We start from the raw sequence: 13,556 nt of genomic DNA, 5'->3' as shown, positions 1-13,556 counted from the left end.
AGGTGGTATCGGTGTGTGTGTGTGCTCGTGGTGGTTTTTTCTTTTCCTTTTCTTTTTTTCTTTTCCCTTTTTTTTTTTTTCTTTCTTTCCTTTTTCCTTTTTTCCCTCTTCTCTCCTAGGGACAACACAATGGCAGTCTTCTCTCAGTGAGACGAATCCTGCTTAGCCTCCTGCAGACTCACTCATCCTCATAGCGATCAAGTAAAAAGGCTATGATTTTCTCTTCGGGGATCTTTTGTGCATTCCTGTTCTCCTTGATTAACTCTGCTCTCAGTTGGGATTTCTTGGCTTTTTTGTTTGTCTTCACGCTGAAAAAGGATTTTTTGGCCAACCCTTTGGTAACAATCCAGTGGTGATCAAGGGGGATAAAATCGTTCACCCTGGCCGAAAAAAAACAATCACTGAGAAGTCTCAAAGAAATACACCACGTGAGGGGAAAAAACTGGGAGAAGATCCGGAATATCATCGTTTTTCCTATGGTAAAACCGGTGCCCCTCTTCAGGAGAACTGATTTCAAATTATTATTATGCAACCACAAGGATCTCTTCTTTCTCAGGGTGTCTAAGCTGCTGGATTGCTTTTCGCCCAAATCAATGTGGTTTCTTTGGAACATTTTCAGCAAAGGAACGCATATGCTGCAGTGTCTTTGTGGCAAGAGTCTTAAGAAAAACAAGAACCCAACTGGTAAGCAAAACATGCATCATGTTATGTTTTTCCTCCTAATAACCTGTCTGTTGCTCACTGAGCTAGATCTGCAGTTCTGCTATGCAGGAAGGCAGGGGAAACAGCAAAGGATCAGGACAGTGTAGTGTATAGAGCTATTGCATGGATAAACAAGTAACAGCTGGATCCGCGTCTCTGAGCCCCCAAACCCTTGTCAGCATCCCTTGGCTGTGACACAATCCATCACTCGGAGGGAGGAGGAAACTTTTTTTTTTTTTTTTAATTAATGTGTCTGGTTGCCGATGTTTGGTGAAATAGTGAAGGGTTTACGGCTTAAGGTTTGGCCCGAGGCAGCTGAAGCTTCGTTCGTTGCCAGGAAAAAGAAGCCGAGAGCTCCGCCGACTTCTGCTGCAGGTTTCAGGGAGACCTAGCTTGGCTCCGAGAACCTGCTTGAGACTTTCTGATTAGCTTGCACAATATCCGCCACCCCATCACCTTTACCAAAGTAGAAGGGGCTCCCCTCGCGGCCCCCGCCTCCCGCCCCCATCTAGCTCGCCGCGCCGGAGTTTTAACTCCTTCCCCCGTTTTCTGCCTCCGACACCTCCTGTCACTGGGGACACTTGAGCGGGGCTCCTGTCGGGAGGGAACCCCACACCGAGCCGACGAGCCCGGTCTCTCTCTTTAATAAAGCAGTGTCCTCGCCCCGCGTCTGGGTTCCCCGGGTGGGATGCGCCTGGCCCGGGTCCCTGCTTCAGCCTCGCGGCGATCGTGCGCCCCCTTCCAAAAGGCTCCAACCGGGACACTTGCAGTACGTTACATAAGAAATGCAAATGCAGGTGATTCGGGGGAGTCGGGTCCCCGGGGCTCACTTCCCGGGATCTCAGTCTGAGGCGTTCGGGGGCGGCCGCGGAGCTGTGGGCGAGCCGCCCTGGGGAGGCCATGCCGGAGGACTGCGTGGTGGCGGCGGCAACGCGCGGGCGCGGCGGGTCGGGGAGCGCGAGCGCTGGAGGCGGTGGGGCTGGGGTGGGGGCGGTGTGCGGTGTCCCCCGGTTCGGCCCAGGCCGGGGAGGGACCCGAGGGGCGGGGGGGCCGGTGTTTGTGTCTGGGGGCCTTTGGGGGGCGGGGGCGGGGCCCTGGCCGTCCTGCCGCCGTAGCCCGGGGCGCCCGGGGCTCCTGACGCCGGCACTGCGGTGTAGTAGATCATGGCTTCCCGCGGGCGCCCTGACACCGCGAGCTCCGCCGGGGGCGCGCCGGCACCCGGAGCCTCGCCGGCCGGGCGGCAAGTGGCGGCCGCCTCCCTGCCTCTGGAGCTGGCTGATGCAGCGTAGCTGGGCGGCGCGAGAAGACGGGGAGGAGGAGGGGGAGGAGGGAGAGGAGGGAGAAGAAGGGGAGGAGGGAGGGGAGGAGGGGACAGGAGGGCTGGGGGGAGGAGGGCTAGGGGGGAGGAGGGCTGGGTGGGCGGGGATGGAGGGGTGGATGCGGAGCCTGGGTCCCCCTTGTGCTGCTGTCCGGAGGGCGGGGAGGACGCCAGGCGGTTGCCTTCTGCCAGGACCTTTGGGTGGCAGTTGAGGGAAGCTCTGAGCGGCGGGGTGCTGCAGTGGCCCCCTGCCTCCGACCTGGAGTTCTCAGCTTCTTGCTCCGTCTTGCTTGACCCGCTTTCTCTCCGTCCCCCTCTTCTCTTTCCCCACCACCCGCTCCACGCCCTTTCCTACAACCCTCCTCTCTCTTAACTCCTCAGCATTTAGCAACTCTGAGATGGTACCACCATCCTGAGCATCATCCAAGGAGAAAGCCGTGTGGTCACCTCACCAACCGCATTTCCAGTTGGGCGGGGAGCTGTGGGTACCCCAACCAAGCCAGCATGAGGCCCAACACTTGCTTGCTGATGGCCTGGTCATACCCAGATATGCAACACTACCGTCTCCCAAGTTCATGCCAAGACCCTTGAGGCAAGGGTTACTCCCTCACACAGTCAGATCAGTGGTCTGTGAAGCCTTCTTGTGTCCTGTGAAAAGATTTATCTCCCTCTGAGAAAGGAATACTGTAAAAGCATTTCTTTGGACTTGGCCGTTTGTTTAGAGATCTCGAATCTGTCCCTCCATAGTGCTGAGAGTGGGCAGTAATTCAGCAGGGAACAGTAAGTTTCCTTACTGCCTTTTATAAATTTTATTTTTTTTTTGGTAAACAGTTTTACTGGAAACACGAATTTTCACCCATACACGATTCAAGATCTTTTTATTACACCTCCCCCACCCCACCCACTTTCATCTCTCTGGAATAGTTTTTTTTTTTTTTTTTTTTTTGCTTCAAAGGCGTTTTAGAAGGTGTCAAACAAATGATGAGTTATTTTTAGAGTGATTTATTTTGCAGCTTATGAATGCTAAAGTACTTGAGTGTGAATTGATGGGTTAACTCAAACTGTGTCTAACAATGCCTAAACTACTTGAATAGGATAGTTTAAGTCTTAGAATGCCAGGGGTGAGAGTGCCAACCTGGGAGTTGGAGCATTTTGTAAATCGTTTTAAAAATGGGACTTTGATGTGTCACACTATTTGTCTCGCCTTCTAAAGTTTTGCCTTCCTAGATTGAATCAAACCTATGCCTAGCCATTCACTTTCAGGATTGTAGCTGGTAAATTCTCTTCTCATTCTGCTGTTAACACAAGGCCTAAAGTCATTCTGATCCCAAGATAGCAGTATAACCAAGAAGTTAATTGGGTAATTAAAATAAAACAAAGACTAAAATCTTCTTAACTGTTAAAACCAAAAAGAACAGATTGACTACTACCTATTATATTATCTTAGATCTCAAATGAGGACAATTAACTGGTTTCAAACCAAGAAGCTTGGCAGAATACCTCCAAGTACCAGTACTAGGATCATGAATTTGCTGTAAAGACTTCTTATTAGAGGAATCTTTTTCTTCCCAGTTTTTCCAAGTTATAAAATAATTTACTGCTTATTCCTAGCGCTTTATCAGCAAGTACAGACAGTTTGCTTTGGGGTTCCTGAAAGAAATGTCAGAGTACTGCTATATAACCAGGTTGGTGTGGAAATAAGCAAATAATAGAGTCATAAACTTAAGGGCGTTTTATTCACCTACCCAAAAGTCATTGATTAGTGTTTAAATAAGAAGCGATAATTAAATAGGTTTTTACTGGTAGTTGTTTTTTATATAAAACTTAAATGGAAAAGAGCATGAAGAATGCATTTGTAAAATATATGCTTTTTAAATTGCAATAGCTTAGAAATCTTGGATAGAAAGTAAATTTACTGTATTCACAAAGATGTCCAATATCTCACAATACAGCTATTATCAGACACACAGTCACACACACGCGGGTGCGCATGCTTCTGCTTAAATGTCCTACTTTCTTCTATTTTCCTAGTAGAGGAATAGCTATATGTTTAGAATAGATGTTACCTGCTTCAACTTTCACTGCATGAGTCATGCAAAGGGACTATATTTTAGGCAGATCATTAAGTAGGGAATACTGAGTCCAAGGCACTTATTTTGCCTGGAGGAGGGCTTGATCTGTTTGTCTAAACTAGTACTGATAGTTTGGACTGACCAATGTGTATCCCAGGCCAGTTTGGGAAATAATCTAGGTCACTAAACTTTGACTGATGGCTGCTAAGGAAATAAATACAGTTGGAAAAAAGAAGTCCGCAATAAAGATAAATAGGAAGGTCATGTCATGGATGTCTATTCAGATACTGTCCAACAGACAAAGGAAGCCACAGATGCGCAAATATAGTAAGTCCCCTACATACGAATGAGTTCCAAGAATTTGTTCTTAAGTCCAGTTTGTTCATAAGTCTGACAAAGTTAGCCTAGGTACTCAAGAATCAACTATACAGTATTGTACTGTCATAGGTTTATAGTACTTTTCACAGAAATAATACATAAAAACAAACACAAAGTACATGCAACAGCCGGCATACAGGAACTGGCACTGAGAGAACGAACAGGTAAGCAGAGTCACTGACAGGAGAAGGGAGGGGAGGCGGGAGGTGGCAGAGCTGAAGGATTTTCAGCACTAGGCGCATGTGTGCTCACGTGCTGAGTTGTTTCCAACTCTCTGCGACCCCATAGAGGAGACAGAGGGCAAGTTGCAGTTGCACGCACACTCCACAGGTTCTGGTTCCTTGCTGGATTCAATTCTGTCTACCCTCAGAAAAATGATCCAGTGATGTCTGGGTACAGCCTGGGCTTGAAATAAAGATACTGTACTATTGTACTCTGTACAGTACTGTGTACAATTGTAGAGGGTGCGTGCACATGACTATGTCCACCAGACACATGAACAAATGTGACTGGACATAGGAATGCATCTTAGAAAGTTTGCTACATGAAGGGTCATAGCAGGGGACTTATGGATAGTTGCTCCCACACACAAATTGCCATGACTTGATGGATTTTGGAAAGCACAGATTTTAAGAAAAATTTGCAACCAGAGGTAATTTTATCAGGGACCAGTGCTAGCAGCAAGGGGGGTATGAAGCAGGTGCCCTAGATTTAGTTCTGCAAAGCGCATTTAGAAAATAGACAAACTCGTGGCCTTGAGTTTCCTCTTCAAAACTCTCTCTCTGCCATGTAACTTTGAGATGAAACAAGCAGGGCTTGGTAGAAGTCATTGTCACTTTCTATTTTCTCCTTTTTGAGGGTGTCTTCCAGCTTTGCTTTTGCCATTTACTAAGCTGTTTTAGGTGCCAAAAACATCTGGTGTGCCACTCTTACTCATGTAAATATATGTTAGTCTTTTAAAGCTAATTGCTTTACATCTGGGGAGGTCATGCCTTTGAGAAGTGAGAAAATAGGAAGAGGGAGAAGAAAAAAAGAGTAAGCATTTTCCACTCCTTCTCCTGCACCTGCCGACTCATCCTAGGTTCCTGTAGAGCTGGGTGAGCCACTAATGGGCCATAACCTCTGCATTTCTAAACACAGAGCAGATATAATATGGAGACATCAGATTCAGACTGCATGGCTAGAACACCAAACAGATGTCAGGTCCTTCTCTTTCTCATATGCTTGCCTTCAGAGTGGGATTCCATGGATTGGGTTGCCCAAATATTTCATTTGGGTTTTTTTTTTCCTGTAGGATCTTATGGAAAAACAAACAAACTTTTTGGCTAACCCAATAATACCAGTTGACCTTGGACTCCATCCAGGAAGCTTTAGTTATTGAAGTAGCCAAATGAGTTTTGCAGGCAGTGGCACTTCATGAACCGATTGAATGTTTGTTAGGCTTCCAAGTATTGACTTGTTGGGAGTGTTGTGTTTTTGTTTTATGTTTGCTTTAATTTCTATCCAAGTTAACAAGTGTGAAACAAAACGCATGATCATCTGAACTTGGTTTTAACAATGGAGCTCACTTTTGCTGTACCCATATCCAGCCTGTTCTCATCACAGGCAGCATCCATAACCGAGAACATTCGCTCAAACGATGCACTGCTTTCAGAAGGTGCGAAAGCTGATTCTATATTTCACATTTCCCACGCGGAACCACTCCTTTAAAAATGTTCAAACCCAGTCTTCCATATTTTAGCAACACAAACATTGAGGACTTTTGTGAAGCGTTTTTATAAGTGTGGTAACAAGGACAATCACTGAAGTTTTTGCTCCTTTGTACATTCTGGCATCATAACTCACTCAATTGACTCATAAGCTTTCTATAAATATGTACATATCTCAAAATGGAAGCATTTATTCAAAATAGTTTCTTATGCCTTATGGGGAAACAGTTGGGATGTTTAAACAGTATATTTGAAGCTCTTCTATTAAATTTTAAATGAGACATTGCATTGTGTCTATATTCTTAAAACCTTTGAGCCCAACTTAGTACTACCTCCAGGAGGGACAGTGGGTCAAGGAAATACCTACTGACATGTCTAGCTGCCTAATGCCATAGTCTGTGCGGTGTTTCTTGGGGTTTTAGATTGTGTACCATGTGCTAGATTTAGTTATAAGAGTTGAACCTGAGGACAGAAAGGCAGGGAATTGCCTCAAGGAGATTTCTCAGTTCCTTCGTATGCCTCTAGAGAGGCGCTAACTTTCTTGCTATTCTGCTTTTGAAGACCAGGTGAGTCTTGATGTTTTCCCTGTATATGTCTGTAGCTGGTACAAACTCATGTTTTCTTTTTTTGCTTTGGCCAGAAGTAAAAGGAAGGATGATGAAGGGTAGAGAAGTTTAATGGAGGAATTCTTAGGGCCTTCCTAAACATGAAAGCAAAAAGGAGGTATACTGCAGACAAGTTTTACAGGAAACCCTGAAGTTTTTATCTAACCTACTAACACCATCTAAGAAAGTCACCTAACAATTGTCGAGCACTACTGCCTTTATCATTGTTCCCTGACAAAAACTGGTTGTGACAGATCACAGGTTTTCAATACATTTCAATTAACTGAATAGTGAAAAACAGGGTTCCTTGAGAAAGTATGTGGGACTGTAACTCCAGTATCATACGATTTACTTGGTTAAGCTCACTCGATGCTTACTCCAACAGTGCCAACCAAGAATTTGGCCTCTAAATGATAAAACAAGGAAGGAAAAAGCTGTTGGCTTTCTCACCCTTCATCCCAGGTCATTCTGAAACGTGGTTGGCAATATTCCCCGGGGCCCACATTTTTCTCATGCCCTTATGCTAAATCTCAAAACTTCAGACCTTCCTTAAACACATAAGTCCAAGAGTTGAGTCCTGAACATCCACTGGAAGGACTGATGATGATGCTGAAACTCCAATACTTTGGCCACCTGATGCGAAGAACTGATTCACTGGAAAAGACCCTGATGTTGGGAAAGATTGAGGGCAGGAGAAGGGGATAACAGAGGATGAGATGGTTGGATGGCATCACCAACTCAATGGACATGAGTTTGAGTAGACTGCCGGAGTTGGTGATGCACAGGGAGGCCTGGCGTGCTGCAGTCCCTAGGGTTGCAGAGTCTGACACGAACTGAACGACTGAACTGAACTGACTGGCATACACCAGTTCTTGCCCGCTCAGCCTTTAAATAACAAGTGTTAGGGCACCCCTTGGTTCCCTCTGCAGAAGCCTGCTTCATTTTCTTTTCTGAGCTTTAATATGCTCCTTGAAAAGCAAGGCATTCGGCAAAACAGTTGAGTGAATTTGAATCCTCTTTTCATTTCCAAGCTTCTTCTGAAGACGCGACTCTCCCATGCGGCACGTTTTTGTTCTTGAGGGGACAGCCCCTAAACCAGCAGCCTCGAGTTTCACTTGCTGGGAAAGGGGACGCCCCTTCCTTCTTTGCTCTTCGCCGTTTTTTAAGCTGTCATCTGCAAACTCCTGTTTTCCCCACAACCACACTCAGCTGCTCGGCTTCCGCCCTCCGGAACCACCATCAAAGGCACGACTGGGCCTCCCGAGCAGCGAGTGGACCCCAACAGTTCTCTGCCACCGCCAACCCGGCCACCTCAGCGGTTCGGATCTGCCTCCAGGAGACGAGCAGCCCCTCGTGTATCTGGCCGGACCGGGGCTCGGAGTCAGCCTCATGGAACTCTGGAGAGAGTTGTGGGGCAGGCAGGCGACCCCGCAGCAGAGCCCTGGGAGCCGGCCACAGCGCGCACGCTTCCTCAGAGCGCCGGGGGCTCGGTTACGCAATGCGGCGGGAGCGGCCCGTCCGAGCCGCCGTACCGCGAGACGTTTCCGTTGCCACAGAGATGACCTCCGACCCTGGGGCGTCTCTGGGGGGAGGAGGGCTTGGCGGCCGGCGCAGTCGTTGCTATGGAAACCACGTGGCAGGAAGCGGCCGTGCAGGCGGTACTGGACGTGCGGGCCAGACCCGCCGCCTGACGCCGGCACCCTGGGGCCGGCCACCACGCTCGCGTCCTCGTGCGCCCCCGGAGCCGGAGGACGGCGGAGAAGTGTGGTCCCGGCGCACAGGTGGCCGCCTTCACCCGAGGTGCCCGGGCGTTCAGAGGAAAAGGGGCTGGGCGGCAGGAAGGAGCTAACTTGCTGGCTGAGGAGCCCAAGTTCAGGACTGGGAGAGGATGAGCCCAGCCCCCACTCGTCACGGGCAGACCCGCTGGCTCCCTTAGTTCTCCCGTCCTCAGTTTCCTCACCTGCAGTGTATGCTGTTGTTGAGTCGCTCAGTCGGGTCGACTCTTTGAGACCCATGGACTGCAGCACATCAGGCTTCCCTGTCCTTCCTTCACCATCTCCCAGACTTTGCTGAAACTCTTGTCCTTTGAGTCAGTGATGCCATCCATCTCATCCTCTGTCACGCCAAAACCTCCTCCTGCCTCTAGTCTTGCCCAGCGTCAGGGTCTTTTCTAGTGAGTTGCCTCTTCGCACCAGGTGGCCAAGGATTGCCGCTTCAGGGTCAGTGCTTTCAATGAATATCCAATGAATATTGCCCCTGCAATTTATGGGCACTGATTAAAATAGTCTCAGGTCAGTTGCAGCTCTCACATGCCAAGTCTCTTATCATTTTCCAACCAAATCCGGATTCTGAATGAACTTTAACCTCTTCTGTCTCTCCTGGTCTATGTTGAGTATATTTTAGTTCAGTTCAGTTCAGTCGCTCAGTCGTGTCCGACTCTTTGTGACCCCATATGTGACGCCATATATTTTAAGTTGTAGTTTATATTTGAGATCAGAGATGGAAGGCCACCTTTGGGCACATGATTGACCTTTTAGAGGTGTGGCGGCTCCCTCATGGTCAGAAGTGACTGTTGGAAGAGCCGGTTTTGAGTTGCAGAGATAGCCCGTCTCCCAGCTTTGATCTTTGGAAGAAGAAACGCTTTCTACTTCACTGGTGACACCACCAAGAGCTCTATATGCATCTTACAGAGTTGTGTGGTTGGTGCTGAAACAGATGGCATTCCTTTATATCTATTGTATTCCCCAGATGTCTTTTCCTTCAGTCTCTAAACATTTTTTGGAGAGGACTCGGCCCACGTTGTCTTGTTTTTCCTTCTGTTATTTTGAACTATTGGGAAAAATCGCAAGCATTTTCAAATCTTAAAACACACACACACACAACTTCACTGTAAATTTAAAAATTTTGAAAAAGACTTTTGAGGGTATGATAAGGCAGGCTCCCTGCTTTATAAAAGAATGGCTAGACCCAAATTATGTTTCTGGGAGATAGAGTAGGTTAAGGTTCCCTGCTCAGATGGCTTTACACTTCTTAAAGACATCTGTTGGCCTAGTTTCCAGTCTTTTAACCTTTTTTTCTCCCATCTTATGATAATATTCTCCTTTAAGTTTGCTTTTCAAAGAATTGGTCATCAGTTCCTCAAGAAAACTAGGTAGACTATTTACATCTCACGACAGGGAAAGAATGTAAGATCCTTCAAGAAGGACTTTTGTTTCCTAAATACAGGATTTTGTAATACCTACCAGTGTAGGGGAGATTTGGGGATAGGTGAAATGGATAGGTGGACTTTGAATTGCTTCATGGGCTGCATTTCTGTTCTTTTAAGAACTCAGTTTCTGAAACAAGGGATAGTTTTGAATTCCTCAAAGAATTGTGTTGCAACTTTTATGACATCAAAGAGCTGATCACTCATCAGACTACATTATCTTCTGTTTGCTGCTTTAGAGTGGGGAGAAGCACTTCAACTAACATGGAAATAAAAAGATTTCTGTGTACTAAGAGCTGTCTGTTTCAGAAGGTCTTTCTTTCCTTCTGGGTTCATAGTTTCACTTAGGTTAGGGGTAGTGGTAATAGCAGTAGTTGTGTGTGTGTGCGCTCACGCCCATGGTCAGTTATGTTTGACTCTTTGTGACTCCATGGACTGTAACCCACGTGCCAGGTTCCTCTGTGCATGGAATTTTCCAGGCACAAATACTGGAGAGAGTTGCCATTTCCTCCTCCAAGTGATCTTCTGGACCCAGGGATCAAACCTACGTCTCCTGAGTCTCCTGTATTGGCAGGCAGATTCTTTACCACTGAGCCACCTGGGAAGCCTAACTTGGGGGAGGAGTCCTTAAAAAAAAGTTCTTATTAGGATCTGAATGTCAGATTTCAGTCTGGCCCACTTCTCACTGTAGAGTTATTTTAAATTAAAAAAAGATTTTTTCTAATATCTTGTCAGGTTTCAGTTGAGACAAATGGTAAATATTCTGGCAGTAATGAAAAACTTGTTGGATTCTTAGAAGTGTCCCCAAAGAATGTGCAAAAGGTCCCACCCTCCCAAGACCCAGAGGCACAGCCAAAGACAGCCAGAGAAAGACTCAGCCAATCAGGACACTGACTGCACATGGAGTGCAACCTACATTTCTTTCCGGCCGTGCTTTGAGGACCCTCAGTCTGATGGTTCCCAGGTCAAGTTCTCAGGACCCAAAATGAGACAAGTCAGTAGCTGTTGCTGGAAGAGAAAGGATCAATAACCAGTGGGTCTTGGAAAGGAAGAAACGGTGAGATTTTCTCTTCCTTTCTCAACTGGGCACTGAGATCCAGGAGAACTGAGTCAGGTAAGAATTCTTCGGCAGTCTTACCAGTTTTGTCAGGTTCCAGAGCAAGTGGGGTTTAAAGCAGAGTGTAAGTCTGGTATCTACAAATTTGTCGAGGTTGTTCATTAATTTAAACTTGAGTTTCCCACAGGCTGCTCAAGGGAATAACTAGTAGCGATTTCCTGGTTTCCTGGAGAATCCCTTGAAGGCCTGTTAGCTCTGAGGGGGGTCCATTTGGGGGCAATCCTTCAAGGGTATGTGTGAGGGCATCTGTAAGGTCACTAATTTGTTTTGTTTATGGTTTTGTCATTTCTTCAGAGTGGAGCGGCAGTTCAGATAGAGGATGGGTAGACTGTGAGGACTGAGGTGGAGGGTAGAGGGGAGTAGAGAGCCTTGCAGTCTTCTGTGTTAGGTACCTCTTGTGTCCTTAGATTTTCATAAACCATTTGCAGTGAATCTTTCAATTAAGCTATTTTGGACTCTTGTTAATTTTGGAAATAGTGTGGAAAAATCTTTGCGTGGAGCTGGGTTGAAGGTAAGAACTGCCAGAGAGGAAGTGGTGAAGTAAAAATAAGGCAGATACAGGGGCTGGAGAGGAAGTGGAGTCCACCTATGTCAGTCGCCAGTTTGAATTTGGGAAGGGAAAAGAGGGAGACATCTAGGATGTTCTGACCACAGGTTTGAATGATTTGGACGATTCTTTTTGATTCTGAGCTACTGACTATTTACCAATAAAACACCCCTGTCTCCTTGAAACACAGAGCAAAACTTGCCTCTCTCCAGACGGTTTACATTCAAGGGGCTGTGGTAACTTTTAATAGCAAGTAGGAAACTTTGACAAGTTTCTTCTTCTAGATCATAGTTTAAATAGGCAGTTCTTGGGAGAGTTGCTCTGGGTTAGAGAGTTCATTTTATTGACTCCAAAGTCCATAGGGATGAAAAAAAAAGCCTTACAATAAAGATAAATCAAAGGGTTTTTTTTTTTTTGTTTGTTTTTTCAAAGATGATATACAGTTCTTTGTTGATAGTAGATGCTTTTGTGCACAGTACTTGGTTGCATTTGGGGAGTCAAATAATACAGTTAAAAGCCAATTTCTCAGATTATTCAGGTCTGGCAAGAAAAAGGAAGTATGAACTTTATTGAATATACATATGTAGGTTTGTGCACCTGCTTCTTGGATAGAAATGAATGTAGTTGTAATTAAAATGTGTGGGTTTTTTTGCTCCATAACATTTTGTTGTCTGCACAATTAGAGTGGATCACTGAAGTGTGTGGTAGCCTCTGCTGAAATGCTGCCTCTTTCTTAGATAAAGTGTAGTTTGAGAGGGATTGTAATCTCTGATCTTCCCACTTCCTGTGTGGAGCATGCGGCAGATTTTAAAAAAGAAGAAATGTGAGTGGATTCTTTACCCGCTGGGCCATCAGGGGATCCCAGAAAATAAGAAGGCTCCAAGGCTAAAACAAGTGTTGGGTTTTTGTTTTTTTATTAAATAGCCACTTATTTGAAAGTCTGAAACTTGTTTTCCTTGGTTGAGTCTCTGTTGTAATCCAGGTGTTACCGCTTGAAAACAAAGAAAGGGCTTTGTTTGCCTGGAGGTCTGAGTCAGCTTCTAAATTAAATACTCAGTAGTCACTAACATTCTGCCTCAACATTTTCCTGGGGGAGGGGGTGGCTTGAAAACAGTGACCCAGTCTGCTGTTTCCTCCTTTATTATCCAATGACTTGTTTCCTAGGAATTCACTTTTTTCATCATCTTAATTATTTTTTCTTTTACATTTAAACTTTCCACCCAAATGCCAGTTAAGTGATGCAAAATTCTTCATACATCAGGCATATAATAATAAATATAAAATATTGGAAATACTTCTTAATAGAATGGCTTCTAAATGTTAGAAATAGCTTCATGATATAGCAACACATTAAAAAATAAATTTTTTTTTTTTTTTTTAAATTATTTTATTAGTTGGAGGCCAATCACTAAAAAATAAATTTTAAAACAGAAATTTGAGGGCTCATGTTTGTTTACTTATTTTACCTTTCCTAATTATATTTCTTTTAAATTTTTATGTCTTTTTTATATTTGTTGATGTTGTTTATCATTTTTTAGTTGGAATTATATTTCCTTTAAAAACCTTGGGAATAATCTTAAACAACACCATGCGGAAGTGTTTCTGGCCCACCCATGGCATACGGCCCTTTCCCTGGGAACACGAACCAGTGGCAAATGTGCTAAAGATGCTAAAGGTGCTAAAGATGCTAAGGTGCTAAAGGTACTCTCCTCTGGAGAGCCGTGGAGCCCAGGCCCCTCTGTCCTGGTCGCTTTAGTAAACTGCTTTTCCATCACCAAGGATCTCTCCCATTCTCCCGGTATCTGTACTCTCTTTCCCGAGATTTTGTCCTCTCACATTTTTCCTTTAGCTGTGTCTTTCAAATGGTTGGTCATCAATTTAACTCTTCAGGCAAGGTTGGGAT

General features: G+C 45.5%; 1 protein-coding gene across 2 annotated transcripts in view; it reads left to right on the top strand.

The window, feature by feature from the left end:
• Positions 1-476: 476 nt before the first annotated feature.
• The window catches only part of FGF14 (fibroblast growth factor 14), a 600,669-nt gene continuing 587,589 nt past the window's right edge, over positions 477-13,556 (top strand). For both annotated transcript variants that reach the window (XM_065902091.1, XM_065902089.1), the window contains exon 1: positions 477-684. In XM_065902091.1, the coding sequence (XP_065758163.1) occupies positions 477-684 (208 nt within the window). The remainder of the gene's footprint in view (positions 685-13,556) is intronic.

The sequence above is a fragment of the Muntiacus reevesi genome, chromosome 11, assembly GCF_963930625.1.
Source record: "Muntiacus reevesi chromosome 11, mMunRee1.1, whole genome shotgun sequence".
NCBI lineage: Eukaryota > Metazoa > Chordata > Mammalia > Artiodactyla > Cervidae > Muntiacus > Muntiacus reevesi.
Note: the sequence above shows the minus strand (reverse complement) of the source record. Positions and strands in the feature narration are given on the sequence as shown.